The sequence below is a fragment of the Eutrigla gurnardus genome (assembly GCF_963514095.1).
Source record: "Eutrigla gurnardus genome assembly, chromosome: 17".
Lineage (NCBI taxonomy): Eukaryota > Metazoa > Chordata > Actinopteri > Perciformes > Triglidae > Eutrigla > Eutrigla gurnardus.
In genome coordinates, this window is record NC_139928.1 from 10,163,515 (window position 1) to 10,189,564 (window position 26,050).

Below are 26,050 nucleotides of genomic sequence, written 5' to 3' on the forward strand. Positions count from 1 at the left end.
CATGTAGTTGTACCACAGTATGTGTCGTGACAATTTTTGTTGTGACCATATGACACACAACTGTACACGGTCGACCGGTATCAGGAAACCCCGCCCACCACTCAGTTGAGCTTTTCTGATCTGGTTACTATGGAGACGTTTCCGGATGAGCTCAACACTTTCAGTTTACAGCAATGTGATGGCTTTGACAGGGCGAAAACCCATCCACTGTTAGCTTAAAGTAGTTTTGTCGAGTGCTGCCCACTTTAGACAAGTGATAGAATAGTCCACTTCCAAACTCTGAGGGCTTTTGCTGTTAACGGACACAAGCTTATGTATGCAATCCTGCCGTTATTTGGCGTTACGTTATAGAGCTGCCGATGAACTGACATTAACGGTAGGCTACAACCGCGTTTGTTAACACTTTTGAACTGTTAAGTATTACTGATGAAACGTCTGTGTCATTGATACATTCAAGTTGATTGTATTCTTTTTTTCTTCTTTTCACTGTCAGAAAGCCGAACGAGATGGAACGGCTGAAACAGGTGACGTACACCTAGCTTAAATGTTTGGCTAACCGTTGATTACATTTTCATAGTGAAGTCACCCTCGTGTAGCTAAATACTTTTATTTTACTCAATAGACTTTAGATTTGATGCTGCATTTGATGCCGATGTAAAGCTGTCTCTAGCTAGATCTATGATCCGATTCGAATAGTCTATCTTTATTTTGCATGTGAAAAGTATGCACTCATCTGACTCATCATAATCTGATCTATAGATGGAGGATGACTCTATCTACAATATGAGTCAGATTAGAGAAAATTCTGTTCCCCCACCTTGGCCTGGGACTTGTAATGCAGAACCGTCAGAACTGTATCAAGTAAGAAAATCAGTCACTGTATTGTAAATTATTTAGATAAACCAGTTTTGCTGAGATATTTCCCAAGTTAAACACCTTTGTGCTACCATATGCCACCATACCAGTCAAGTTGTCATTTTACCCCACAGGTAGTCTTGAGGCGCAGTCTTCACCCACCCATCCTCCGGACTAATGGTTTGACACTAGCAGCTCCTTTTAAAGAGCAATGTCACCACCGCACTCCCAGTGAGTCTATTGGAAATAACTACAGTCCCCGGGCCCAGGAATGTAAGATTAATAATCTCAAGCATAGAAGACACACAATCCACCAATCCTTGGCAAAATCAGCAGGCCCATGTATCCTTTCATGTTCATTTAATATCAAACCCTGATGTCTGACTTAAGAGAAGCCTGTCTGCAACTGGAGTGTTCTTTAATTTTTATCAGATTATAATTTAAGATATGAACACTGCTCTGGAAATGTCTCAGAATGGATTTTCATCTTAATCAGACTTTTAGCATCACCTGGAAGGAGACGAGCAAGAACGCAGAGAAGAAGGTTATTATGCTCTTAAAGCAATAAAGCAGCATATTTCTGCAGGACCTTATCATTTAATATGTTCTTTTTATTAAAGCACTTGATCTGATTGTTTTGTGCTTCCACAGGGAAGCATCCTCTCATGCTTCACTCTCACCTCGGCCAAAGCCTAGCTCAAGAAGACTTCACACTCCCAGCAGCCGACCTACAAGTCCCAAAGAACAGCTGGACATAATGTACAGCCAAGAGGAGAAGATGAGGGCCATGCAGACAGAGCCTAACGAGAGAGACCTGGAAGTAAGTAGCAATTCATTCAATTAACGTGTCAGTTACTAATTATAATCCTTGAGTCTCGTTTTACTGACACATTGTTGCTCTCTTTTTCTCACTCAGAGGTATATATACTACATTACCACTGGAGTCCCTAACTCTGCGCTGGCACCCCAGCCACACCAGCAGATGATGAACATCATGCGCCTCCTGCCTCCTGTGACAGAAGATAGTAGTAAATACCTCCATATCATGAGGGAAAACATGAAAGAAGAGGTCCAAAAAGATTATTACTTCAGCCTCAAGGAGAGCATAGGTATGAAACATTTGTCAATGACAGTATAACTTTAATTAGACACTCTAAGCATAAGCCAGTGTCACTTGATTTTATACGTTGATTTTATAGACAGTGTGACCAAAACAAGCACAGAACTCCGCTTCAGCTTTTCTTTATGTCTGCTACTATTCGTACATCTGTTAGCACATTTGTTGCATCATTAAACACAGCATTTGTTTTCTTTCATACATTTGACCATATGGGTTTGAAAAGCCAGCCAATCTAGTTGCTGCCTTTAATTAATTTATCATATCCACTGAGATTAAATGCCCCCTTGCATTTAACATAACATTTGGTCAATCTGTTTGTTGTACTTTGTCTTCCATGTTGTTCCTTGTCAGTGAACTACATTCTGATGGACCCATCTGAGCGTCAGAGACTGTCCATATCCAGCGTCCCCGAGCCCTTTCCCAGGAGAGTTATCCGTGCACCAGTGCCCTGGGCAGCTAGTTACAAGGAGGTCCAAACATGGCAAGGCCAACATCTGTTTACTACCAGTCATATCATGGTCCTGCTGCAGGATGTCTGGCTAAACAGGTAATACAGAAGTGTACTGTAAAGCCCATTCAGTGATGGTTAGATTATATTTTACTTACTCATTTGCATGCCAGAGTCTGAACATCATCTTCATTTATATGCCAGTAATGTGGCAACAGTGTTTATCTAGATACAGAGGAGCTGTTTTGTGTAATCCAAATGTACACGTTCTTCATCCTCCCCATCTTTCAAAAGGCTTTGTAGTTGTCTTTGTAGCTTCTGACTTCTCCCGCACAAGTGTATCTGAATATGTATGCATATGTGTCTTTTTGTTCATATCATATATTTTGTAATGTATTTTTATTTGCAAACAAATGTAATACATGCAAAGTAAAATAAATCAAATCAAATCTTGTTTCAGCTTCTCATCCTTGAGATTTGTTCGACTGGAGGACCTTTTCACTACCAGTCTCCCATTCTTGCCATCTGAGTTCGAAGAGTTTGTCCAGAGACAGTGCCAAACCACAAGAGATGAACTCGTCCAAAAGTGAGTACTGCCAATTTGCCAGACTGTGTCAAAACAGCTAGTCCTTCAGTGAGACGATAGTGTGTAGTCAATCATTGTAGTGTTAACTCTCATTAGCTTGTAGCTCTACAGTGTTCACAACCAAGACAGCTAATCCTGTTGTAGGTGCCGTCTCATATTACCACTTTGTCAGACCCATGTCAGGCTGCCTTTCAAGGGATTCCTTAACACACTGCCTCACTTTAGAATTCCATTGTATCCATTGTTGTGTGTCTGTTGTGTAACCTGCTGGACCATGTAGCAGCCCTGTAAGATGGTTGGCTGCATTACTAAAATATGAGCCACTGTAATTTGTAGAAACTAGAGTCTGTTTAAGTCTGTGACTGGTCTCTTTGTTTATTTCCATGTTCGTAATTTGCACCAATTTAGATTCCATAATTCTTCTGCATTGTCTCAGTCTCCCATGCCAGCCATAATGGATCCAGAGGACATTATGGGTATTCATAGGATTGTGAAATTGGTAACAAGCACCAGGGAATAAATTAAAGATATAATAACAGCAGTAACTAGTGGTAGTCAGTAGAACTTTTATTCTGTCAACACCATTTGAAACAGAAAACTGTGCAGGAAGCGCTGCAGGTATTTTATTATCTCACATGCTCTTGGAAGTGGATTATGATTTCAGCAGAGGGGAGATTTATGACCACTAGTGTTATGTGACGTGAAATGAATATACAGTCTAGACATTTCAACTGGATTTGTGAACTTTTGTGGGAAAAAAAGAAGAAATCTCTTTTAAACAGAAAAAAAAACCCACATTTCTGTATATTCCTGTATCCACATAACGGGTATATTTTGTACCAATTTGATGTTTCAATTCTTCTCATGCTTTGATAATAAACAAATGGCTAGAAGTGAACTCTCTTCTTTCAGGTGGCTGCCTCAGTGTGCTTCACTCTTTGACACCATTGAGGACCTGTGGTTGCCCCTCATACCCCAGAGTGACAAGGTGGTTCCAGGTAGTGTCAAGGAGTTCTTCAGCTGTATGGCTGCTCTCATGTCATTGCAGCTCCGAAGCTTGGTTGTAGAATCATTACAGGACCTGTTACAATTCTTCACTGTTCATGAGGTATGTTGTTCCCTTTTATCCTGAATGCCTTATAATAGCAGTTGGAATTGTGAAAGAGGAGCCCCCAAATGTACTCATAGTGTGTTCTCTGCTCTTCAGACTGGCAATGACTTTGGGCAGGTGTTTGATGAAATGAAGTATGTCCAGTCTCAGGTGCTGCTGGTTAAGTTACAAGTGGATGAGCCTCACATTGACTTTAGTCCGAGCTTTCAGGAATGTTGGGAGCTCATCCACCGAGCCTTCATGGAAATCATCAAGAGTGCTGAGAAGCTTCCAAGGGTACAGTATTCCCTTAGCAACACAAGATTTGGTTATCTAATTACCATCTATTTTCCATTACATAATACATAATGCTGTTTCTGTTTTTATACAACAAACATGTTAATCTGCAACTGAAATGCTTTGGCCAGGTGGAATGTAACCTGTTTCCGGATATAAAGAACTTGTACCTACGCACTGTCAGTCCTGATGAGTCGCTGGTTACAAACCTAATCAACAAAGCTAAAGATGTTTTTCACAAGAACATCGTGGGACCTAAGAAGTAACTACACATCAGCTGAATATATGCCTTTCATTTATTATGATGTACCAGCAAGTGTAAAGCTGTTGATACTACATCTCATTCCACAGGTATTTGAATGTATATCAGAATTACCTCAAGCTCCTGGATCATACAGCAAAGCAAGAGATCTCAGCTTTTCTCAAGGAAAAACACTCACTAGAAGGATTAAGAAAGGTAATCAAACCTTTCCATCTGAACATTTACATTTTCAACTGGCCTAGTGTATTATACCTCTGTCCTTTTTTCAATCCTCAGAAAATTGAGAGCATGAATCACTTGCGGAAGGAGGTGGCCTCACTGCATGTCACGGTGCCTCTGTCCATGTTTTGTCTGTATGCTGGAAAGCTCAATGATGACCTGTGTGACCGTGCTGAGAGACTGAAAGACGAGATCATCATGTTTGAAGTGGAGAAGAATCGAGCGCTTAACAAGGGGTCAGAGGAATTGCTCAGCCTTTTTACATTTTTCTAACTCGAACAGCAGAAAGTTTTAGATTGATTCAACATCAAATGTATTTTCTTTGTTAAGTTTAAACCGCAAATCAGTTATGTTTACTTAAATATTAAAAATGAGAATGAAAACCACAAGCTATCGTTCTTTCCCAGGATCTGCCAGAAGTATGAAGAAATTACTGAGACCGTCAGAGGCACACCAGAAACCACAGAGGAGTTGGTGTCTCTCAACAAGTACATTAAAAAGGCCAGTGATGTCACTATTCACAAGCTGATGGATGAGATTAATGAGGCAACATACCGCCTCAGCTTCCTCGTGGACTATGCCACTCTACCCTGTATGTGAACCCTCTCGCGGTATTTGCAATTATCGTTGAAAGTAACATGTACAAAAATAGCACTAGAGATTCTTTTTTAAAATAATTTTTCCTTTATTTTGTAGCTCAACCTAAGCCCTCTCCACATGTACCAATGTTGGAATAAATTCTATCAATCTTTTTGAGGGGTATTTTTTTCCTTCCTCCTCTAGCTGATGACTTGAGGCTGAACTCCCGGGTTTTCCGATGGCCCAATCAGATTCTGACTGAGCTTGAAAACGGAAAGATGCGTCTGACCACAGTGAAAGAACAGGCAGAGGACTCCCTCGAAGAAAGGTTAATAAACACTTTTCACACTTGATCTGTCAACCACCACAGCTGAATGTGGTGTTTTCCACTTGGTCCCTCCTCAGCTTCGCCAACGACCCAACCCATTCTCATGGGTCCCACAGGAGAATTGTTTGGTTCCAAGGACTGCTGTAAATTCAAATTTAGATTTCAAAGCATCTCTTTCAAGACCTATGTGTGATGTCACACACACATTATGTCCATGTTTTTTACTGTCGATTTTCTTGCATCCCTCCAACAGTAGTCAAGTCAATTACATCTATAAGAAAAACTGCTTTAAGATTCCCAACTTCTTGCTTAATGCTTAAAAAAATGTGCCAACTGCTATACCTTCATTTGATTATATCAGGATATTAGAATTTGATCAGAGGCTGCAGGATGTGGACAAGGAGATACAGACCTTTAAGAAGAAGAAAGTGATGAACATCGAGGAGATGATGAAAAATGTGGAAAATCTCACTCAAATCACTGCCAACCTGGAGGCTGCTGTCACTGAACTAGAGGTAAGACATGTTACTGATCCCACAAATATACATGTGGTTATCCTTTTAATTTCAAAGCATGGATACTCGAGCAAAACATAGAACATGTTAGCTGGCAAATCTTAACCAATGTCAATTCTGCAGGATATCAACAATGAGCAGGCTCTGCTGGAGAAGGAACAAAGCCAGTTCCCGATGCTTCAAACTCTGATAGCTGACAAGCAGCCATTTGAACAGCTCTGGACCACAGCACTTAACTTTCAGAGTATGTCAGAAGAGTGGATGAATGGTAGGTGACTCACACAGGGAAAATACATTTTTAGTTTCTCACAGCTACTGTACTGCATTTTAAAAAAAAATGCACAAATAATAAATGGCACAGAGCAAGTGCACAGCTGTGTTCACATTGATGATTTAACTCCTAGGTCCTTTCCTTCACCTGGATGCTGAGAACATCTCTAATGAGCTGGACGTAATGTGGAGGACCATGCATAAATTGACTAAGTCCTTTTCAAACCTTCCTGGGCCTTGTGGGGTGGCCAAAAGCTTAAAGAGCAAGATAAAGGAGTTCAAGGAGCACCTACCCATCCTGACGACCATCTGTAACCCCGGCATCAAAGACCGCCACTGGGAGACAGTCAGCTGAATTAATGTTTTAGTTTCATTAGATCATGTGATAGAAATCCACTGTCAGATTCAATTAGCGGAGACTAAATGTGCTGCGGCTCTTATGCGCCATGAAGCGAATAGTGATGTGAATAATTTACACCACCTGTCTATCTACAGATTAGCTGCATTGTGGGCTTTGCTGTTAAACCAGATGTGAGTAGCTCACTGCTGAACATGTTGGACCTGGGACTTTCCAAGTTCTCTGAGAAGTAAGACACTTTACTGATATTACAACATGTCATAATACTTGCAGAGAGCAACATTAATGGGACTGTGTGGTAGGAGAAGTGTGTGGGATTTGGTGGAATCTACTGATTAGGTTACACATTGCAACCAATTCAATAGCTACTCTGCTCAGTCCTTCCTTTCGAAGCAGTGGCCTTCAGATTTCCATTTTGAGCTACTGTAGAAACATGGCAGACTCTGTGCAGAGGACCCACTCCCTATGTAGATAGGAAAGGCTAAAACACATTAGTTTCAGGTGATTATACACTAATGAAAATATAGTTATAAATATTATATTACATTTGGATGAATAAATCCCCTAAATTGCCCACACTGGACCTTTTTAAGAGAAATGACATGGCTTGTAAGAAAAAATGACCCACAAATATTCATTGTGATAAGGAGGTGATGGATTTGTTTCACCTCTGCCCTAGGTTGGAAGAGATTGGAGCATCGGCGAGTAAGGAGTACTCTCTGGAAAAATCCATGGAGAAGATGAAAAGTGAATGGGCCGAGCTCCGATTCTCTTTCATGTCCTACAGAGATACAGTACGTCAAACACATACAATCCCACGCTTTCACAATCGACATATCACAAGTGGACTGTCATTGTAACATCTTTAATATTGAAATATTTCAAATTGCCCAGAATTTCCGTGCAAAACATTGACATGTCTTTTATTAAATACATTTAATATTTCATCATAGGGTACCAGTATTGTGTCAGCAGTGGATGACATCCAAGTGCTTCTTGATGACCACATTATTAAGACGCAGACCATGCGAGGTTCACCTTTCATTAAGCCAATGGAGACTGAATGTAAGGTAAGACATGGCACCACAAGTCACTCTTGATCCCCTTTAGGCTTTTAAAAAATATAGATGAAGTCACAGAGCCATCATACATAAAATTAGTTAGTGTAGTTTTGGAAGTTTGTGTGCATCTCTGCCAACTAAAGCCACACTGTGTCTGCGATGAGGTGGCCTGAGCAGATGGAAATTCAAGCACAATTTCATGCCAGAACAAGTAAGAAAATTGCCTGTTCTGCATAAAAACAACCTCAGCTGTGCCACATTATACAGCAGTGGAAGTAGATTTGCCATAAAATTACCATAAAACGCATGGAAAAACTGTTTTAGGAGTACAAGACAATATGCTCGCTACACAGTAGATTTCTGAATCCAAAAATATGTCTATGAACTCTGTTATCTTATTTTCCTTTTGTCGCTACTTGTTTATAATCATTAATTTCTCTAGTATGAGGCTGGCTTTTGTAGTAATTTGTAAACTAAGAAACTATGAGACACAACAGTAGCTTTTGATTGCTTTAATTTTCTTACTCTTGCCATTACTTTTTCTATCTAGCACTGGGAGGACAAGCTGCAGAGTATGCAGGACATCCTAGACTCCATGTTGAAGTGTCAGTCTACGTGGCTCTACCTTGAACCCATCTTCAGCTCTGAGGACATCATTGCCCAGATGCCTGAGGAGGGACGCAAGTTTGCCATCGTGGACAGCCACTGGAAGGACATCATCACTGAAACGGTAACATTCTCTTGAAAGACAAGCACTTGTTTAAGTCTCATGCCCTTTGCTTCACTTCATTGCCACTTTGTGATTTCACTGACCCAGGTTAAGGATACACGTGTGCTGGTGGCTACAGATCAGCCCAACATGCTGGGACGGCTACAGAAGTCCAATGTTTTTCTAGATGACATCCAAAAAGGCCTCAATACCTACCTAGAAAAGAAGAGGCTCTATTTCCCAAGGTTTTGACCACTAGCACTAGCCCTTATAGTACAGTTGAATTACACCTGTACACCAAATTACTCCTCAAACATTAAATATCAACTCACCAAGGAGAACACAAGTTCAACTACAGACATTACAGAACATACATATGACATACAAGAGATTTTTTTTGTTTCATCTCTCTTCAACATCTTATTTCTAGGTTCTTCTTCCTGTCCAACGACGAGTTGCTCGAGATCCTCTCACAGACCAAAGACCCACTGTGTGTGCAGCCCCACCTGAAAAAGTGCTTTGAGGGCATCGCCAAATTGGAGTTCACTGCGAACATGGAGATCACTGGCATGATGAGCTCTGAGAAGGAGACTGTGACCTTCACAGATAAGATCTATCCAGCTCAAGCCAAGGTATAGAACAGAGAGTGTTTTCATACATTGTGTCGGAGCTGTATCATAAATATTTTTACATTAAATTGATATTGATTTTATAGTCTTTGAATTCTTTTCAAATTTTACTTATGAGGTGGACTGTTCCCATTTGATTTTTAGGGTATGGTAGAGAAGTGGCTGCTGCAGGTGGAAAACCTAATGCTCAAGAGTGTTCGACATGTCATCCATGAAGGATTGATGCAGTATTCGGAGGTATTGTGTGTGTGATGAACTTGACTGGCAGTATATGTAGGCTATCAAGGATATACTGGGGACTGGGTTTCAGGATTAGTTTTATTTAACCATCCATCAGTCCTTTGGCGCAGTATTAACATGTGGGATGCAAAAATGAATTAAAAAAATGAAATTCATTACAATTTATGCAGGTTCAGATAAGCGTAAGCAGTATAAATCCTTCTCTCTCCCCTAATATGTTATCTTTTTGCTGTAGTTGCCCAGGAAGAAGTGGGTGTTGCAGTGGCCTGGCCAAGTTGTTATTTGTGCCTCCTCCATTTTTTGGACTACTGAAGTATCTGAAGCCATCCAGACCAACTCACTGCCTGTAAATCCACTGCTAACTTCCACAAAGAAAGACAACTTCTTACATAATGATTACACAGTAGTCTAACCTGTTGACTGATTTTCAAACTAAAGGCCTATGTGGAGAAATGCAACGCTCAGATAGCTGACATTGTGGAGCTGGTGCGTGGGAAGCTGCCAGGAGGGGCAAGGATGACCCTTGGTGCTCTTACTGTTATAGATGTTCACGGTAATATAACTGTTCTTTTTAACAGGATAAAATATGCTCTTGACTAAATTAAGCTTGCAGAAAATCTCATGCTTTTTCTTTTCTCTGCTAGCTCGAGATGTTGTGACAAGACTGGCAGAGGACCGCGTCTCCTCACTGAATGACTTTGCATGGATTTCTCAGCTGCGTTACTTCTGGGAGGATGGAGAAGTGATGCTGCGCATGATCACCACCTGCTTGAAATATGGCTATGAATATCTGGGCAATTCCCCCCGTCTTGTTATTACACCGCTTACTGACCGCTGCTACAGGTAATTCACAGTCTATTTGATCTCTTATTCTTGGCTATGGATGGAGAGCTTCAAAATACAACATCATGCCAAAAATGTTATTCAAACATACTGTAACATCTGAAGTTGTTCAAATGTCTAAAGATGTGACTTTCTTTGATTGTATTATTTGGTGAAATTACTTTGTACTACATCAGAACTCTAATGGGGGCTTTGAAGTTGAACTTGGGGGGAGCTCCTGAGGGTCCTGCAGGAACTGGCAAGACTGAGACCACAAAAGATCTGGCAAAAGCTTTGGCAAAACAGGTACAGCAAAATGGTTTCCAGTAAAAAACCCTGATCTGCATTTTATTTCTGTGTTTTTTTTCGTAAAACCGACATTAAAGCTGTTATTTCACATGATTTTCAACATGAATAAGGTTTTTTATCTCATCTCATCTTAGTGTGTGGTATTCAACTGCTCCGATGGGTTGGACTACAAGGCCATGAGTAAGTTCTTCAAAGGACTGGCACAGTCTGGAGCTTGGGCCTGCTTTGATGAGTTCAATCGTATTGAGGTGAACACACAACCTTTGTTATGCTGGTCAAATTTACATTTACATTTAGGTCATTTAGCAGACGCTTTTGTCCAAAGTGACTTACAATAAGTACATTTGTCAAAAGAATCTGTGAAATCAAATAACTCAAATACCCTAAATAGTAGCCCACGTTTCATGGAAACAAATAGTCCATCAAAATTAGGTTTAGTGTTGTCATTTTGGTTTTATTGTTAAAATGTTAATGATAAACTTAAATGCTGTTTGCCTCTTATATAAAGAATCGGGTTAAGAGTTAAATTATAGATTTGGAGTCAAGTTTGCGCAACAAAATCTATTTTCCTCCACAACAGAAACCTAGTTAAATTTAGATCATTTGCAAAGAACAACCCCACATGCCTGCTTTGTATCTAAGCAATAAGATGGCAGACACGTACGTTGTTTGCCGTTTGAACGAGCTATTTTGTAGTTAACACTCCTACTTGAGATTTTTAGCCTGTAAAAATGTGAAATTTGTAAGTTTGCAAGTGAATTTAATGCTACAAGTCATACCTTAATCGAGATGATACTGATTTTGATGATCTGATGATAAATATTATATATCGCTATTTGTGCATTTCTATGATTGTGTCTGCTTTAAGCAGTTACGTAAATGCGTATTCATTTATGACTTATGTATTTGTGTGTGTGTGTGTGTCACAGGTGGAGGTGCTTTCTGTGGTGGCTCAGCAAATCCTCTGCATACAACAAGCGATTGCCAAGAATTTGAAGACCTTCCTGTTTGAGGAGACAGAGCTGTCACTCAACCCAACCTGCTCTGTGTTCATCACCATGAACCCTGGTTATGCTGGCAGGGCCGAACTCCCTGACAACCTAAAGGTACAGTGAGGAAACTACAGTGCTGCAGCTTAGTCTCAAACGTTATTGAACAGAGCAGAATCTGACGATTAGAAGAAATGGGAAAAGTGCAGTGTAGTAAAAGATGCTAGAACTGGATAATCTGGAGAGAACCTGTCGCTCTTGTCTGTAGGCTCTTTTCCGTACCGTGGCTATGATGGTGCCAGACTATGGTCTCATTGGAGAAATCTCATTATACTCCATGGGCTTCATTGAATCTCGCAGGTATGAAAAAATATTATTAGCAAGTACAATTTTTTCCAAGTTGATTCATTCACCAAGGCTCATCCATCTCAAATTTTAGTCTGGCCCAAAAGATCGTGGCCACCTACCGCCTGTGCTCCGAGCAGCTGTCTTCCCAACACCACTATGATTACGGTATGCGAGCGGTGAAGTCTGTGCTGACTGCAGCGGGGAATCTGAAGCTGAAGTACCCTGAGGAGAACGAGAGTGTGCTGTTGCTTCGAGCGCTGATGGATGTGAACATGGCCAAGTTTCTATCACAGGATGTGCCACTGTTTCGGGTGACACACTTTGTACTAAATTGTAATTGCAAGTGGGGTTATTTTTCTATGTATGCAGCAATCTGCTTACTAATTATTCAATTCTCCCTCTGCTGTCCCCAGGGTATCATCTCTGATTTATTCCCTGGCGTGGTCCTTCCAAAACCAGACTACGATCTTCTCCTGAAGGCTCTTAATGACAACATCACTAAGCTCAACCTCCAGCCTGTCCCATGGTTCATTGGAAAAATAATTCAGGTACCAAGAAGGACTAATGCTTTGTAATACTTACTTTGGCCACTTTATTTCCTGTTGCAGTTTATGTGATTGAATTAAGATGACAGGAAGTAAACATGGACCAAAGCTGTTACCTAGTAATACATAAATGTACTCAGAATTTGATTTGTTTTCATGTAAAGGTGTATGAGATGATGTTGGTACGTCATGGCTTCATGATAGTAGGAGACCCTCTAGGAGGGAAGACTTCTGCATATAAAGTTCTTGCTGCTGCCCTCAGAGACCTTCATAAAGGTAAGTATTTCGCTTGATATTTATCTTCTAGTTTCCATGATGTTTTTAAATCCTGCATGCCAATACCAAAGATATGCTTCTGTTCTTTTAATTATATGCAGTTGTTCTTCATAAGAGTTTATTCCCTCTCATTCCAATTTTTTAGCCAAGTTGATGGAGGAGTTTGCTGTGAATTACTGCATCATTAACCCCAAAGCCATCACCATGGGCCAGCTGTATGGCTGCTTTGATCCAGTCAGCCATGAGTGGTCTGATGGTGTGCTGGCCACCTCCTACAGGGATCAGGCGATCTCCACCTCAGAAAACCGACAGTGGATCATCTTTGATGGGCCCATTGATGCTGTTTGGATCGAGAACATGAATACTGTGCTGGATGATAACAAGAAGGTACTGGCCACTTTGATGCTATCCTCACTGTATTTATTTATTTATTTTGTATACTGCTGCTGTTGAATGCTGGCACGTGATTGGTCAGGCTTTACATTCATTGAAGCATTTTGATCCACATGCTATATCAGCAACTGCTGTATGAGTAATAATGAGCGTTGGTGCAGAAATTCACCTTTGATTTACAACCTTTAAAGAAGACACCCCTGTCTTGTTTGCTCTACTAGCTTTGTCTAATGAGTGGTGAAATCATCCAGATGAGTAGCAAGATGAGTCTGATCTTTGAAACTGCTGACCTGGAGCAAGCCTCTCCGGCTACTGTCAGTAGGTAAGTAACAGTCAGAAGATGCACCAGCACTTCACAGTTTCATTGAAAGCACACTAAATCTACTGTGTTGTGTTTTTTAATGTAACCATCTGCCTGAAGGTGTGGTATGATCTACATGGAACCTCAGCAACTGGGCTGGTCTCCTCTCAGAGATTCCTATATGAACTCACTGCCTGAGACCCTGAGCACTGAACATAGGGGACTGGTGAGATGCAAACATGCTCGTCTTAACTAGCTCATTGATGGCTAGATGTTGTTATTTTCATGTCCTTTAAGATGTCATATGATGTGTCTTATACCTGCTTATTTGATCTTTTGACCCACAGATAGTGGGCCTGTTTGATTGGCTAGTTGAACCCTGTCTGAACTTTATAGACAGGGAGTGTCACTTTGTGGTTCAAACATCTCCCATTCACTTGGCCTACAGTCTAATGAAGTTGTACACCTGCCTAATGGGTTAGTAAGAATCACATTTAAGTGATCATTTGTACATGTTTACATTTGAACTTGTTTGTCAGCGTTAACCTTCCCGTCTTTACCCAGATGAAATTTCTGCGTCAGGAGCCAATGGCACCCAGATGTCCAGCCAGCAGATAACCGCGTGGCTGCAGAGTCTGTTCCTATTCGCCGTTGTATGGACTGTGGGTGGGACCATCAGCGGGGATAGTCGTAAGAAGTTTGATGTCTTCTACCGCAAGCTGATCATGGGCATGGACGATGACCACCCTCGGCCAAAGAGTATCAAGCTCAAAAAAGTTTTCCCTGAGAGAGGTCACAGAATTGTTTTACGAGTGAAGTTACTATACCAAATAAAAACCATTTTTTACAGTTTTTTTTATGTTAGTAATGCATGACGTTTACTTGTTTTGCAGGTACTGTTTATGATTACTACTTTCATAAGGATGGACAAGGACAGTGGTATATATGGACCGATTCAATCACACATGAAGAAATTCCTGTTGGAGCCAATGTGAGTGTGTTTATGCCACCAAGGTTACTGCTGCCAAAGATCCCACTGTGAATGTTGTTTGCTGAAGTTCTGCTTATCCTTTACAGGTGTCAGACCTCATCATCCCAACTATGGAAACAACACGTCAGCTTTTTTTCCTGCGTACCTACCTGGCACATGAAATACCCATGCTGTTTGTTGGGCCAACTGGCACTGGAAAATCTGTCATCAACAAAAGCTTCTTGGTAAACCTGCCTAAAGAGCTGTACACACCGAACTGTATCAACTTCTCTGCCCGAACCTCAGCAAATCAGACCCAAGACATCATCATGGCCAAGCTGGACCGAAGAAGGAAGGGCGTGTTTGGACCTCCTGTGGGAAAGAAATGTATCGTCTATGTTGGTAAAGATAGACACTCATGCAGCATATTTCCACTGTTAATAGTCATTAACTTTTCATGTACACATTTATTATAATTGTTATGTCTTTTACATAGATGATCTAAACATGCCAGCTAAAGAAATGTATGGTGCCCAGCCCCCAATTGAGCTGTTAAGGCAGTGGATTGACCATCATCACTGGTATGACAAGAAGGACACCTCCAGACTAAACATAGTGGACGTGCTGTTTATGTCTGCAATGGGGCCTCCTGGTGGTGGGAAAAACGACATTACAGGTATGTTAATTATATCATAATTATTGAGTTGATATAAGTAATTTCATCGATGCAAACAGCAGCGGAAATTGACATGTTTGAAATTCTAGGCCGCTTCACCCGCCACTTGAATATCATCACAATTGATTCCTTTGATGACGAAACACTGACTAAGATATTCAGCTCCATTGTTGACTGGCACTTCAGCAAGGGCTTTGACGCTTCTTTCTACAGGTAACTTGTCAAATATGTATTAGGATGTCAAACAGTGATAGAATGATTTTGAATTGTCCTTTCCATAAAGATTTACTGTATTTTGTCTTATGTCCAAGGCTTGGAAAGATCATGGTCCAAGCCACCATGGCAGTCTATAAGGACGCCATTGACAGCTTCCTCCCCACCCCGTCTAAGTCGCACTACATTTTCAATCTGCGGGACTTTGCCAGAGTGATACGTGGTGTGCTCTTGGCTCAACATACACACTTGCAGGTGAGAGGGGAGACAATAATGAAATGCTTAAGTTAATTGTTCTGAATTGATGTATCTCTTCTTCATGTGTGATGGTTGTTTATGATAGGATGGAGACAAACTGATCCGCCTGTGGATCCATGAGGTCTATCGTGTTTTCTATGACCGACTCATTGACAACGAGGACAAGGAGATATTCTTTGGCATCGTCAAGGAGAGAACCTCAAACTTCTTTAAGCAGACTGTGGACAAGGTACATATTTGATTAGTGCGCACACTCTCTGAAAAATCAGTTTGAAATCATAATGAACAAATGTGACTGTGGATAAAAAGCCCATTGCAAAATGATCAGTTTAACCAAACTATTAGATCAATAAAAAAATCTCTCCTATTGTTGTCTAGCTCCTGAGCCACCTAATTCCAGATGGCAAGGTAGCGGATGACAGCATCCGTAACTTGTTTTTCGGTGACTATGCAAAGCCTGATTCTGATGTTAAGGCCTATGATGAAATCACAGACTTGTGTGCCTTACAAGAAGTGATGGAGTTCTGCCTGGATGAGTATAACAACTGCAGCAAGGCACCAATGTCCCTTGTAATGTTCAAATTCGCCATTGAGCACGTTTCCCGTATCTGCCGTGTGCTGAAACAAGACAACGGCCACCTTCTGCTCGTCGGCATTGGCGGTTCAGGGCGTCAGAGCGCCACTAAGCTGAGCACCTTCATCAATGATTACATCCTGTTCCAGATTGAGTTGACCAAGAACTACAGCTTGTCAGAGTGGCGTGATGATCTGAAGCGGATCATGCTTAAAGCAGGCATCGAAGGAAAGAGACTGGTGTTCCTGTTCAATGACAGCCAAATTAAGGATGAGGCCATGTTAGAAGACATCGACATGCTGCTTAACACTGGTGATGTGCCGAACCTCTTCGCTGCTGATGAACGTGCTGACATCATAGAGAAAGTGCAGGGAATCGCCCGGCTTGAGAGCAAAAAGCTTGATGCCTCTCCGCTCTCAATGTACAACTTCTTCATAGACCGGGTGAAAGCTAACCTTCACATTGTGCTTGGTAGGCACCGCTACGTGTCCTTTTTATTTTCTTTTTCTTTGATTGATGTCTTATTAAGTAACTGTAAATGATTGTATTCAACAGCCATGAGTCCTATCGGTGATGCATTTAGGAACCGTCTTAGGATGTTCCCCTCCCTTATCAACTGCTGCACCATCGACTGGTTTCACGCATGGCCAAATGATGCTCTGGAGATGGTGGCCCTCAAGTTCCTAGAGGATGTGGAAATGGACAGTGAGATCAGAATGGAGTAAGGTCATAGAAAGGATGAAAAAACTAGTACTCATTGCTGCTGCTTAAGAGTGGCATGTGGCAGTGGTATGCCCACATTGTTTTTCCCCTTCTGTGATGTCAGGGTGGTGGAGATGTGCAAAACCTTCCAAACAAGTGTCGGAGAGATGTCTGACAGGTATTTCTCCAGATTGAGGAGACACAACTATGTCACACCAACCTCCTACCTTGAACTCATCCTGACCTTCAAGACTCTGCTCACTGTCAAGAGAAACGAAGTGGATTCTGCGAGGAGCCGCTATATTGTTGGTCTCCAGAAACTGGAGTTTGCTGCGTCTCAGGTGATACACCCAGTCAAATAATGTTCCCTTGATTTTGACCTGGTTTCTCTCACCAAATGAATGGTTTTGACACATTATACTATGTTCACAGGTGTCAGTGATGCAGGAGGAGCTGACAGCCTTGCAGCCAGAGCTCATTAAGACTTCAGCTGAAACAGATAAGATGATGGTTAAGATAGAGGGGGAAACGGTGGAGGTGGACGCTAAGAAAGAACTTGTGTCTGCTGATGAGAAAGTGGCTAACGAAGCAGCAGCAGCAGCCCAAGCCATTAAGGTATACATATATTTCAGGAGCAATGACATATTTTGTCAGTGCAAAATGTACATAGTTTAGGTAGTGTTCAAATATTTTTTCTAACATATATTTTCCAGTTCTTTTTAAGAAGTACAGTATTTTTGCCTGCATGTATTTGCATATTTTGACACTGATTGTTCCTCTTTCAGGATGAGTGTGAGGAAAAATTGGCAGAAGCTATGCCTGCATTGGAAGCTGCCCTGTCAGCCTTAGACACATTAAAACCTTCAGACATTACATTAGTTAAGGCTATGCAGAACCCACCAGGTCTAGTAAAACTAGTCATGGAGTCCATCTGTGTTATGAAGGGCATCAAACCTGAGAGAAAACCTGATCCTAGTGGCTCAGGTAAGATTACTTTGAAATAATTATTTGTATGTTTTTTCTCATTGACAAAGGTTTATAATGTAATTTTGAATATTCAGCTTAATATAAAATCTGATAATAACATTACATTTTCAAATGAATATGTTGCAGGAAAGATGATTGAGGACTTCTGGGGCCCCTCAAAGAAGCTCCTTGGAGACCTTAAGTTTTTGGAAAGCCTCAAAGCCTATGACAGAGACAACATTCCTGCCCCGTATATCAAGAAAATCAGAGACAAGTTTGTCGACAACCCCGAGTTCCAGCCCAGTATCATTAAAAATGTATCCTCAGCATGTGAGGGTCTCTGTAAATGGGTGCGAGCAATGGAAGTATATGAGCGTGTAGCCAAGGTGGTCGCCCCCAAGAAGGCGAGTCTAAAGCTGGCTGAGGATGAGCTGGATGTTCAAATGGAAATGTTGAACGTGAAAAGAGCTGAGCTGAAAAAAGTGGAGGACAGATTGCAGAGCCTGAATGATGACCTGGATTCCATGATTAACAAGAAGGAAGACCTTGAGAACAACATTGAATTATGTTCTCAGAAGCTGATCAGGGCAGAGAAGCTGATTGGAGGACTGGGTGGGGAGAAGGACAGATGGACAGAAGCTGCAAAGCTACTAGGGATTAGGTATATCAAAAATATGAATGTATGGTTTATCATTCTTCACAGTTAGTGAAGAATTAAGAGTGAAATGTGATATTTATCAGATTGGTATTATGTTCCCTTTCTACAGATACACCAACCTGACAGGTGACATACTCCTCTCTTCGGGAACTGTGTCTTACCTTGGGGCATTTACAGTAGACTACCGTATAGAGTGCCAGGAGCAGTGGCATGTCCTTTGCCAGGAGAAGAAGATCCCCTGCTCTGAGGACTTAACCCTCAGCAACACTCTGGGTAACCAGGTGGCCATCAGGGCATGGCAGATCGCTGGACTGCCAGTGGACTCTTTCTCCACAGACAATGGTATCATCGTGTTTAACTCCCGTCGGTGGCCCTTAATGATTGACCCTCAAGGTCAAGCCAACAAGTGGATCAAGAACATGGAGAAGGCGAATAAACTCTCTGCCATCAAACTGTCTGATGGAAACTATGTGAGAACCTTGGAGAACTGCATCCAGTTTGGAACCCCAGTTCTTTTGGAGAACATCGGAGAGGAACTTGACCCAGTACTTGAACCTGTGTTGCTGAAGCAGACCTTCAAACAACAGGGCGTGGAGTACATGAAAATAGGGGAGAATATTGTGGAATATTCTAAAGACTTTTTGTTCTACATGACCACTGGACTGCGAAACCCTCACTACCTCCCAGAGGTGGCTGTCAAAGTCTGTCTGTTGAACTTCATGATAACACCACAAGGCCTACAGGACCAACTTTTAGGGCTTGTGGCAGCCAAAGAGAAGCCTGACCTGGAAGAGAAGAAGAACCAGCTCATTCTGGAGAGTGCTGCCAACAACAAGCAGCTGAAGGAAATTGAGGATAAGATCTTACAAGTGCTTTCCTCCTCTGAGGGCAACATCCTAGAGAATGAGACCGCCATCCATATCCTGTCGTCCTCCAAAATACTCTCTGAGGAGATCTCGGAGAAACAAAAAATTGCCAGTGTGACCGAGAAAGAGATTGATGACACACGCATGGGTTACCGTCCTGTGGCTGAGCATTCCTCCATTTTGTTCTTCTGTATCTCAGAATTGGCCAACATCGAGCCTATGTACCAATACTCCCTAACCTGGTTCATCAATCTCTACCTGTATTCCATAGCCCAGAGCTTGAAGAGCGATGAAGTAGTGGAAAGGATCAACAACATTGTCGAGCACTTTACCCTCTGCATCTACAACAATGTGTGCCGCTCGCTTTTTGAAAAGGACAAGCTGCTTTTCTCGCTGTTGCTCACTGTAGGCATCATGCAGGGTCAAGGCCAGGTGGACGACCAAGTCTGGCGCTTCCTTTTAACGGGTGGCATTGCTTTGGATAACCCTTACCCCAACCCTGCTCCAGAGTGGCTGTCTGACAAATCGTGGTCTGAAATCGTCAGAGCATCCAAACTACAAAACCTAGGTGGTTTCTTCGATCATGTCCAAGACAATGTCTCAAAATGGAAGAAGCTCTATGATTCAGGAAAGCCCCATAAGGACCAGTTACCTGACCAGTGGAGTCGGGTAGTGGGGATGGACAGAATGGTAGTAATCAGGTGCTTCAGGCCAGATAAGATGGTTCCAGCAGTGCAGGATTTCATAGTGGATAACATAGGACAGGCTTATATTGAACCACCCACGTTCGACCTGGCAGGGAGTTACAAAGACTCCAACTGCTGCTCTCCCCTCATCTTTGTGTTGTCACCAGGATCTGATCCAACTGCAGGTGATCAAAGCATTGTGACCTTTGGATCAGAAGTGACCTGTGCTTTAGTCTGTAATACAGTATTGTTTTCTTTCTTCAGGTCTGCTGAAGTTTGCTGATGACCTAGAAATGGGGGGAAGTAAGACCCAAACCATTTCTCTCGGACAGGGACAAGGACCCATAGCAGCTCAGATGATTGAAAAGGCCATCAAAGAGGGTACCTGGGTGGTGCTGCAGAACTGCCACTTGGCCACCAGCTGGATGCCTGCTCTGGACAGGATCTGTGAGGAAAACATCACCCCAGAGAACACACACTCTAACTTTAGGTAACGCTACGCTACTCTGTGAGTTTAACTTAAACATGGTCTTGCATGGAGAAGACGATAAAGAGTTTTTTTTCTTCTCCCCAGGTTGTGGTTAACCAGTTACCCATCTGACAAGTTCCCAGTCAGTATCTTGCAGAATGGGCTGAAGATGACTAATGAGCCTCCTAAAGGAATAAGAGCCAACCTGTTGCGCTCCTACCTGAGTCACCCCATCTCTGACCCTGATTTCTTTGACAGCTCCAAGAAACAGGTCATTTGGCAGAAGTTCTTGTTTGGTCTCACCTTCTTCCATGCTGTGGTACAGGAGAGGAGGAGCTTTGGACCATTGGGTGAGACCTCTGTTTGACCCTTGTTTTTTTTAATCATTTCTGTAAAGTGTTTTTTATTTTTAAATATATGTAATTGTGTCATAATTTTTTATTGTGTCATAATTTTTTATTTATGTATAAAAAAAACCTGTTGCTTTTGTCCGTTTTGTCTCAGGCTGGAATATTCCCTATGAGTTTAATGAGTCTGACCTGAGGATCAGTATGAGGCAGATCCAGATGTTCCTGGATGAGTATGATGAGGTTCCACTGGAGGCTCTCACATACCTTACAGGTGAAAAATCAACAGTTGTTGACACAGTAGGACATTAATTATATTGCAGATATAAAATGTGCATACAATAAAACATCTCAATAAACATCACAATAATCTGCCAGGAAGTCCAGTATTTGCTTTAATGAACTCTTTTTCTTCTCAGGCGAGTGTAACTACGGTGGCAGGGTGACAGATGACAAAGACAGGCGTCTGCTGATGTCCCTGCTGTCCATCTACTACAGTTGGGACCTGATAGAGCAGGAGGGCTACCACCTGTGTGAGGGAGATCTTTATTATGTCCCGGCTCATGGCCTGCATCAGGTACTGTCTGAGCTCTAGTCAATTTATTGATGACATCAAAGGTTATTGTATGTTATTATTATGCTGGGCACAAACAGGATTTAATAGCATGGCTCAAGACGCATGGAGATGTAAGGTAAAACAGTCTCGGTATGCCCGAGATCAGTCAGCCTGGTAAACAAAGCATGCAAGGGTGAGGTGAAATCACAGTCCAAGGCAAAACAGGCAAGATTTAAAAACACTAGACAACAGACAAGAAAGAATGCACATCAGGGGCGAGACAGAAAAGGGAAACTGGCGGTAAACACACATGGGCAGGAAGTGGAAATTCTGAAACGATAGGAGAGGTAAGTAACAATAAAGCAGGAAGCACAAAGACGGAAATAGAAATGACAATACTGTGATGTGAAGGAGTGTGTCAATTAAAGAAGTACAGGCTTTGCATTTCAAATAAACACAACAGCAGCACATTTCACTGATTGCCCAGTAGAGGATTAATGAGTTACTTTAATGAAACGTCATCATGTCTGGCCTCGGGGGCACCGTGTTGAAGATCGCTGCTGTAACTCAAGTACTTTAATCATCCTATCTGATAAATTAAACTTACTTACTACTTCTTTTCTTTCTTTATTCCAGGTGTATGTTAACTACATTCGCAGTCTTCCAATTTGTGCCGACCCCTGTGTGTTTGGACTTCATAGCAACGCTGACATCACAAAGGATAATCAAGAGACTAATCAGCTCCTGGATGGAGTACTGCTGACTCTGCCCAGGCAGACGGGTGGCGGGGCTAAGTCTCCGCAGGTCTGTTATCTGAAGCACTCAGACTCTCTCAGCTTATGCACTACATGCAAACTTGATGACTTATATTCATGCTTTGTGTTGTTGCCTTTTTGTGTTTTAGGAAGTAGTAGATGAGCTTGCAGAGGACATTCTGTCCAAGCTGCCAGCAGACTTTGACATGCAAATTGTGATGGATAAATACCCAGTCATGTATGAGGAGTCCATGAATACTGTTCTGAGGCAGGAAATAATCCGTTTTAACAGGTAATAACAACTTGTGCTGCTATGAAATTAAATATTCATGTTGGACATGCATTGATCAGACTCAAAATTAGTAATTGATGACATTTATCTCCCCTCTTGACAGACTCACTCAGGTGGTGCGCGTCAGCTTGGTAAACATCTGCAAAGCTTTGAAGGGCCAGATCGTCATGTCTGCCGAACTTGAGAGTGTCTTCAACAGCATGCTCGTGGGCAAGGTGCCCGCTATGTGGGCAGCCAAGTCATACCCCTCTCTCAAGCCAATGGGGAGCTACGTGACTGATCTCTTAGCCCGGCTGCAGTTCCTGCAAGTAAGCATTATGATTGTTGTGAATCAGGCAGCCCTTGAGTGATGGCAATTTATTAGAATATGACTAGTAAGATTAATGAAGCACATACTAAATGGTTCAAGTCCAATAGTATATATTTACAGTCAGGAAAATTGTTAGAATTAGCAGAATTAATATAATATTTAAAATGAATATATTATATTAGGATCATAGTAAAGCAACACTGGCTGTATACAGAATGGATTAAATTGTGTATTTTTAAGAAATATATAAAAGTACCGATGCATTTTCTTGGATGTCTGTCTCAACAGGATTGGATAGATAATGGCCCACCGACAGTCTTCTGGCTCTCTGGCTTCTACTTCACCCAGTCATTTCTTACTGGCGTGGCTCAAAATTTTGCCAGGAAGTACACCATCCCCATAGACTTCATTGGCTTTGAATTTGAGGCATGTAATGTAATTTTTTCTAACCTTTCTCAGTGTTATCGGTCATATTCAGTCATGATAATCAAATCCTAATATGCATATATAGGGTTGATATTCATGCTCAGTTTTCTTTCAGGTAACCCAAGAGGAGACCCATATGGATGAGAAGCCAGAGGATGGGGCCTATGTTAAGGGCCTTTTCATGGAGGGAGCACGTTGGGACAGAGAGAAGATGGTTATTGGAGAGTCCCTCCCCAAGATCCTCTTTGACTCTTTACCCATCATCAAGCTCAAACCGGGAGAAATGGCCAAGTTTAAAAATGAAAACATCTACTTTTGTCCGGTTTACAAAACCAGCGCCCGCAGAGGGACCTTGTCCACCACTGGACACTCCACCAACTACGTCCTGTCCATCACGCTGCCCTCTGACAAGCCACAGAAACACTGGGTTAACCGTGGTGTGGCATGCCTCTGCCAGCTGGATGACTAAGAACTAGCATCACCTTAGGAAATATTTTACTATTAAAAAACTGTATATGCCAAAGAAAGTGTATGTGTTTTTATGTCAGAGTAGCACAGGTGTAAACAGACATGTAGAGGTTTAAAGTGTCGTGTTGTCAGGTGATGCGATAGATTGGTGCATAGAGATAACATGGAGATAAAATCTACAAAACAATTTACTCCTAAAGTTTAAAACTAAACCTCGGTTGACAATATATCCTCTGTGCTACACAACAAACATATTGTGTGCTTATTTTATATTTACAGTGTTTTATACTGACTCAAAGGGACTTGATTGGTAAAAGATAATGAAAAGAGCTGCCTATTTGTATATCGTTCTTTTGTTTCAGAATGGGAGGTGGATTATTACAAAGATGTATTACTTGATAATATAGACAACAATGTCAAAACAACCGAAGTGAAGTGTGTTCTGATGGCAATCACTAGATGGCAGCAAAGTCAAATCAGTATTCCACATGTGTCCAAACCCACAATTAGAATGTCTGCTTCATCCTCAGTGAGATAAAGTCTTGAAGCTTTTATATATGGCTTCGTATAGTCATGCAGCCAAACAGTGCAGATGTGGTCTTAATTGTGAAACAATACCAATGCCAGAATGTGTGGGCAGGAGTGCTTCCATAATGAAACACTAAACATGTCTCATCTCCCGCCCTGAAGAGTGTCGAGATTAATATTTGTATGCAAATCAAGAGTAAAGCCGGTGTGCCTCGCCATCACTTACTGAGGTCTGGCTTGGAGCGGGATTTTCTGTACTGACAAGCAGATTCATGCCTTCATTATGAAATTCCGTACAGATTTAATGTTGTTCTCTGCACACAGGCCGCACAACACACCATGCCGCAAATCATCCCGATGGAATTATAATTCAACCAAACTTCCGGGAAAGAAATGTGCTTACCTTTAAATCCCCAGTGGTATAGTTACTCGACTATCAGTGTAGAGCAGATAATTGGTGAGTGATGCTGCCTGCATGTGTTGATGTCAGCATTGCTTGATGCACTCTGTAGTCGTGGGTTCAAAAGTAATTGATCTGATATCTAAATTCAGCTGATGCATCAAAAGCCACCTCAGTTTATTGTGCATAAAATACTGCAGCATTTAATGTATGTATGTATTAAGTATTGCAGCTCCAAACCGACAAATGCTTCTGACGTCACTTGTGTCATGCGACGCTAGTTGTGCATCTCCAGCATCCCACCTGTACAAAAGGGAACCTCGAAAGTGGTGACCTTGGACTTCAGTCTGATTCCCACGCCGGTTTAATCCGGATCTCAAAACAGTGCGGCGGCCCCTATCTAGTCCCCTCAGGCCTTTAGAAGCTAATGTGTGAATGTCCTCCAGAGAAAAGCACCCTGGAAAGCTTGATGACCATTTCCCTTTAATGAAAATGAGCCCTGCTAGACGGGAACAAGACACAGATGTCCTCCAACATTTTATGAGGGACCTCTGCATCTTCAGTATTACATTACAGAAATGTCTACTTCGGTTATCTCGGCAAGGACAGCCAGCTTTTATTGGAGTCACTAAATTATGTTAATGTTGAGCTGATAATGAAATTAAAAAACATCCTGTCTTTTCCGATAAGTTTCCATTAAACGATGAACTCTATGTGAAACTGGGTTTTCTTAAGGGGGAATTACACAGAAAATGGAGTGAACTATAATCACATAAATCACACAACACATTGTTTTTTTCCCCAGTGATTGTGGCACAGACCTTGATTTGTGCAACTATTGGCGTAACTCTGTTTCAACAAGCAAAAGCATTTCAGCAATTTAGAGCGTGGTGTTTGTCTTGCAGAGTCATGGCAGCATTGCAGTTCAGGGAACAGTAATATACCTAAAGGACCTGGATGCACTGCTCTCTGTGTATACTTTCTGTTGTGAGAAATGTACTTCTATTAGTTACCTTCTGGGCAAAAAATAGAGGTGAATTTGTTCATTTTATTTGGCGTTTACCCTTGAGGAAGGCATCTTGGCATCTATCACTGAGTAATGCAACACAATGTCCCCCAGAATCCTTGAGGAAAATCCATGACCTTGATTTCAATTGAATATGAGGGACAGTTGATGGTGGTCTACTGTGTCTTCAGGTCTCCAAAGGACTGTCTCTAAAGTGCACAGCAGAAAAGAATGCTAATTTGAGTGCAAGTCTAAACTGGGAACAATACCTTGACAATCACTTATATCTCAGAAGGATGATCATGATTTCATGCCAAGTAATTAATAAAGTCTGCAGTTATTAGTGTCAATAAGTGATTCATTTAGTTTAGTTTT

At 41.7% G+C, this 26,050-nt stretch overlaps 1 protein-coding gene across 1 annotated transcript; it reads left to right on the forward strand.

Annotated features, from left to right (window-relative positions):
• Positions 1 to 1,141: 1,141 nt before the first annotated feature.
• On the forward strand, positions 1,142 to 23,748 carry dnah3 (dynein axonemal heavy chain 3). Its single transcript, XM_084033069.1, has 60 exons — positions 1,142 to 1,197; positions 1,360 to 1,399; positions 1,507 to 1,675; positions 1,772 to 1,964; positions 2,327 to 2,522; positions 2,884 to 3,009; positions 3,922 to 4,117; positions 4,217 to 4,396; positions 4,528 to 4,658; positions 4,748 to 4,853; positions 4,935 to 5,113; positions 5,285 to 5,469; positions 5,661 to 5,784; positions 6,146 to 6,299; positions 6,423 to 6,567; positions 6,704 to 6,915; positions 7,065 to 7,156; positions 7,607 to 7,721; positions 7,881 to 7,997; positions 8,539 to 8,718; positions 8,806 to 8,942; positions 9,128 to 9,329; positions 9,471 to 9,563; positions 9,802 to 9,912; positions 10,005 to 10,119; positions 10,211 to 10,409; positions 10,586 to 10,694; positions 10,832 to 10,945; positions 11,627 to 11,803; positions 11,955 to 12,046; positions 12,126 to 12,345; positions 12,448 to 12,582; positions 12,744 to 12,855; positions 13,001 to 13,242; positions 13,470 to 13,570; positions 13,670 to 13,775; positions 13,897 to 14,026; positions 14,114 to 14,341; positions 14,443 to 14,540; positions 14,627 to 14,921; positions 15,016 to 15,195; positions 15,285 to 15,408; positions 15,507 to 15,663; positions 15,752 to 15,895; positions 16,045 to 16,711; positions 16,796 to 16,961; positions 17,067 to 17,283; positions 17,375 to 17,557; positions 17,728 to 17,926; positions 18,056 to 18,569; positions 18,676 to 20,303; positions 20,383 to 20,608; positions 20,693 to 20,937; positions 21,092 to 21,208; positions 21,354 to 21,511; positions 22,127 to 22,294; positions 22,395 to 22,537; positions 22,641 to 22,845; positions 23,136 to 23,273; positions 23,389 to 23,748. Exons 3-60 carry the CDS (start codon positions 1,613 to 1,615, stop codon positions 23,740 to 23,742), a joined length of 11,643 nt encoding a protein of 3,880 aa, XP_083889195.1. The 5' UTR covers positions 1,142 to 1,197; positions 1,360 to 1,399; positions 1,507 to 1,612; the 3' UTR covers positions 23,743 to 23,748.
• The last annotated feature ends 2,302 nt before the right edge of the window (positions 23,749 to 26,050 follow it).

What these genes read in the sequence shown, in the direction of transcription:
- dnah3 (XM_084033069.1), top strand. Translation starts at nt 1,613, where the DNA reads ATGTACAGCCAAGAGGAGAAGATGAGGGCCATGCAGACAGAGCCTAAC. An exon ending in GTCAGAAGAGTGGATGAATG is followed by an intron (nt 6,568 to 6,703) that starts GTAGGTGACTCA and finishes TTTAACTCCTAG; the next exon opens with GTCCTTTCCTTCACCTGGAT. An exon ending in TGGAGTTTGCTGCGTCTCAG is followed by an intron (nt 17,284 to 17,374) that starts GTGATACACCCA and finishes CTATGTTCACAG; the next exon opens with GTGTCAGTGATGCAGGAGGA.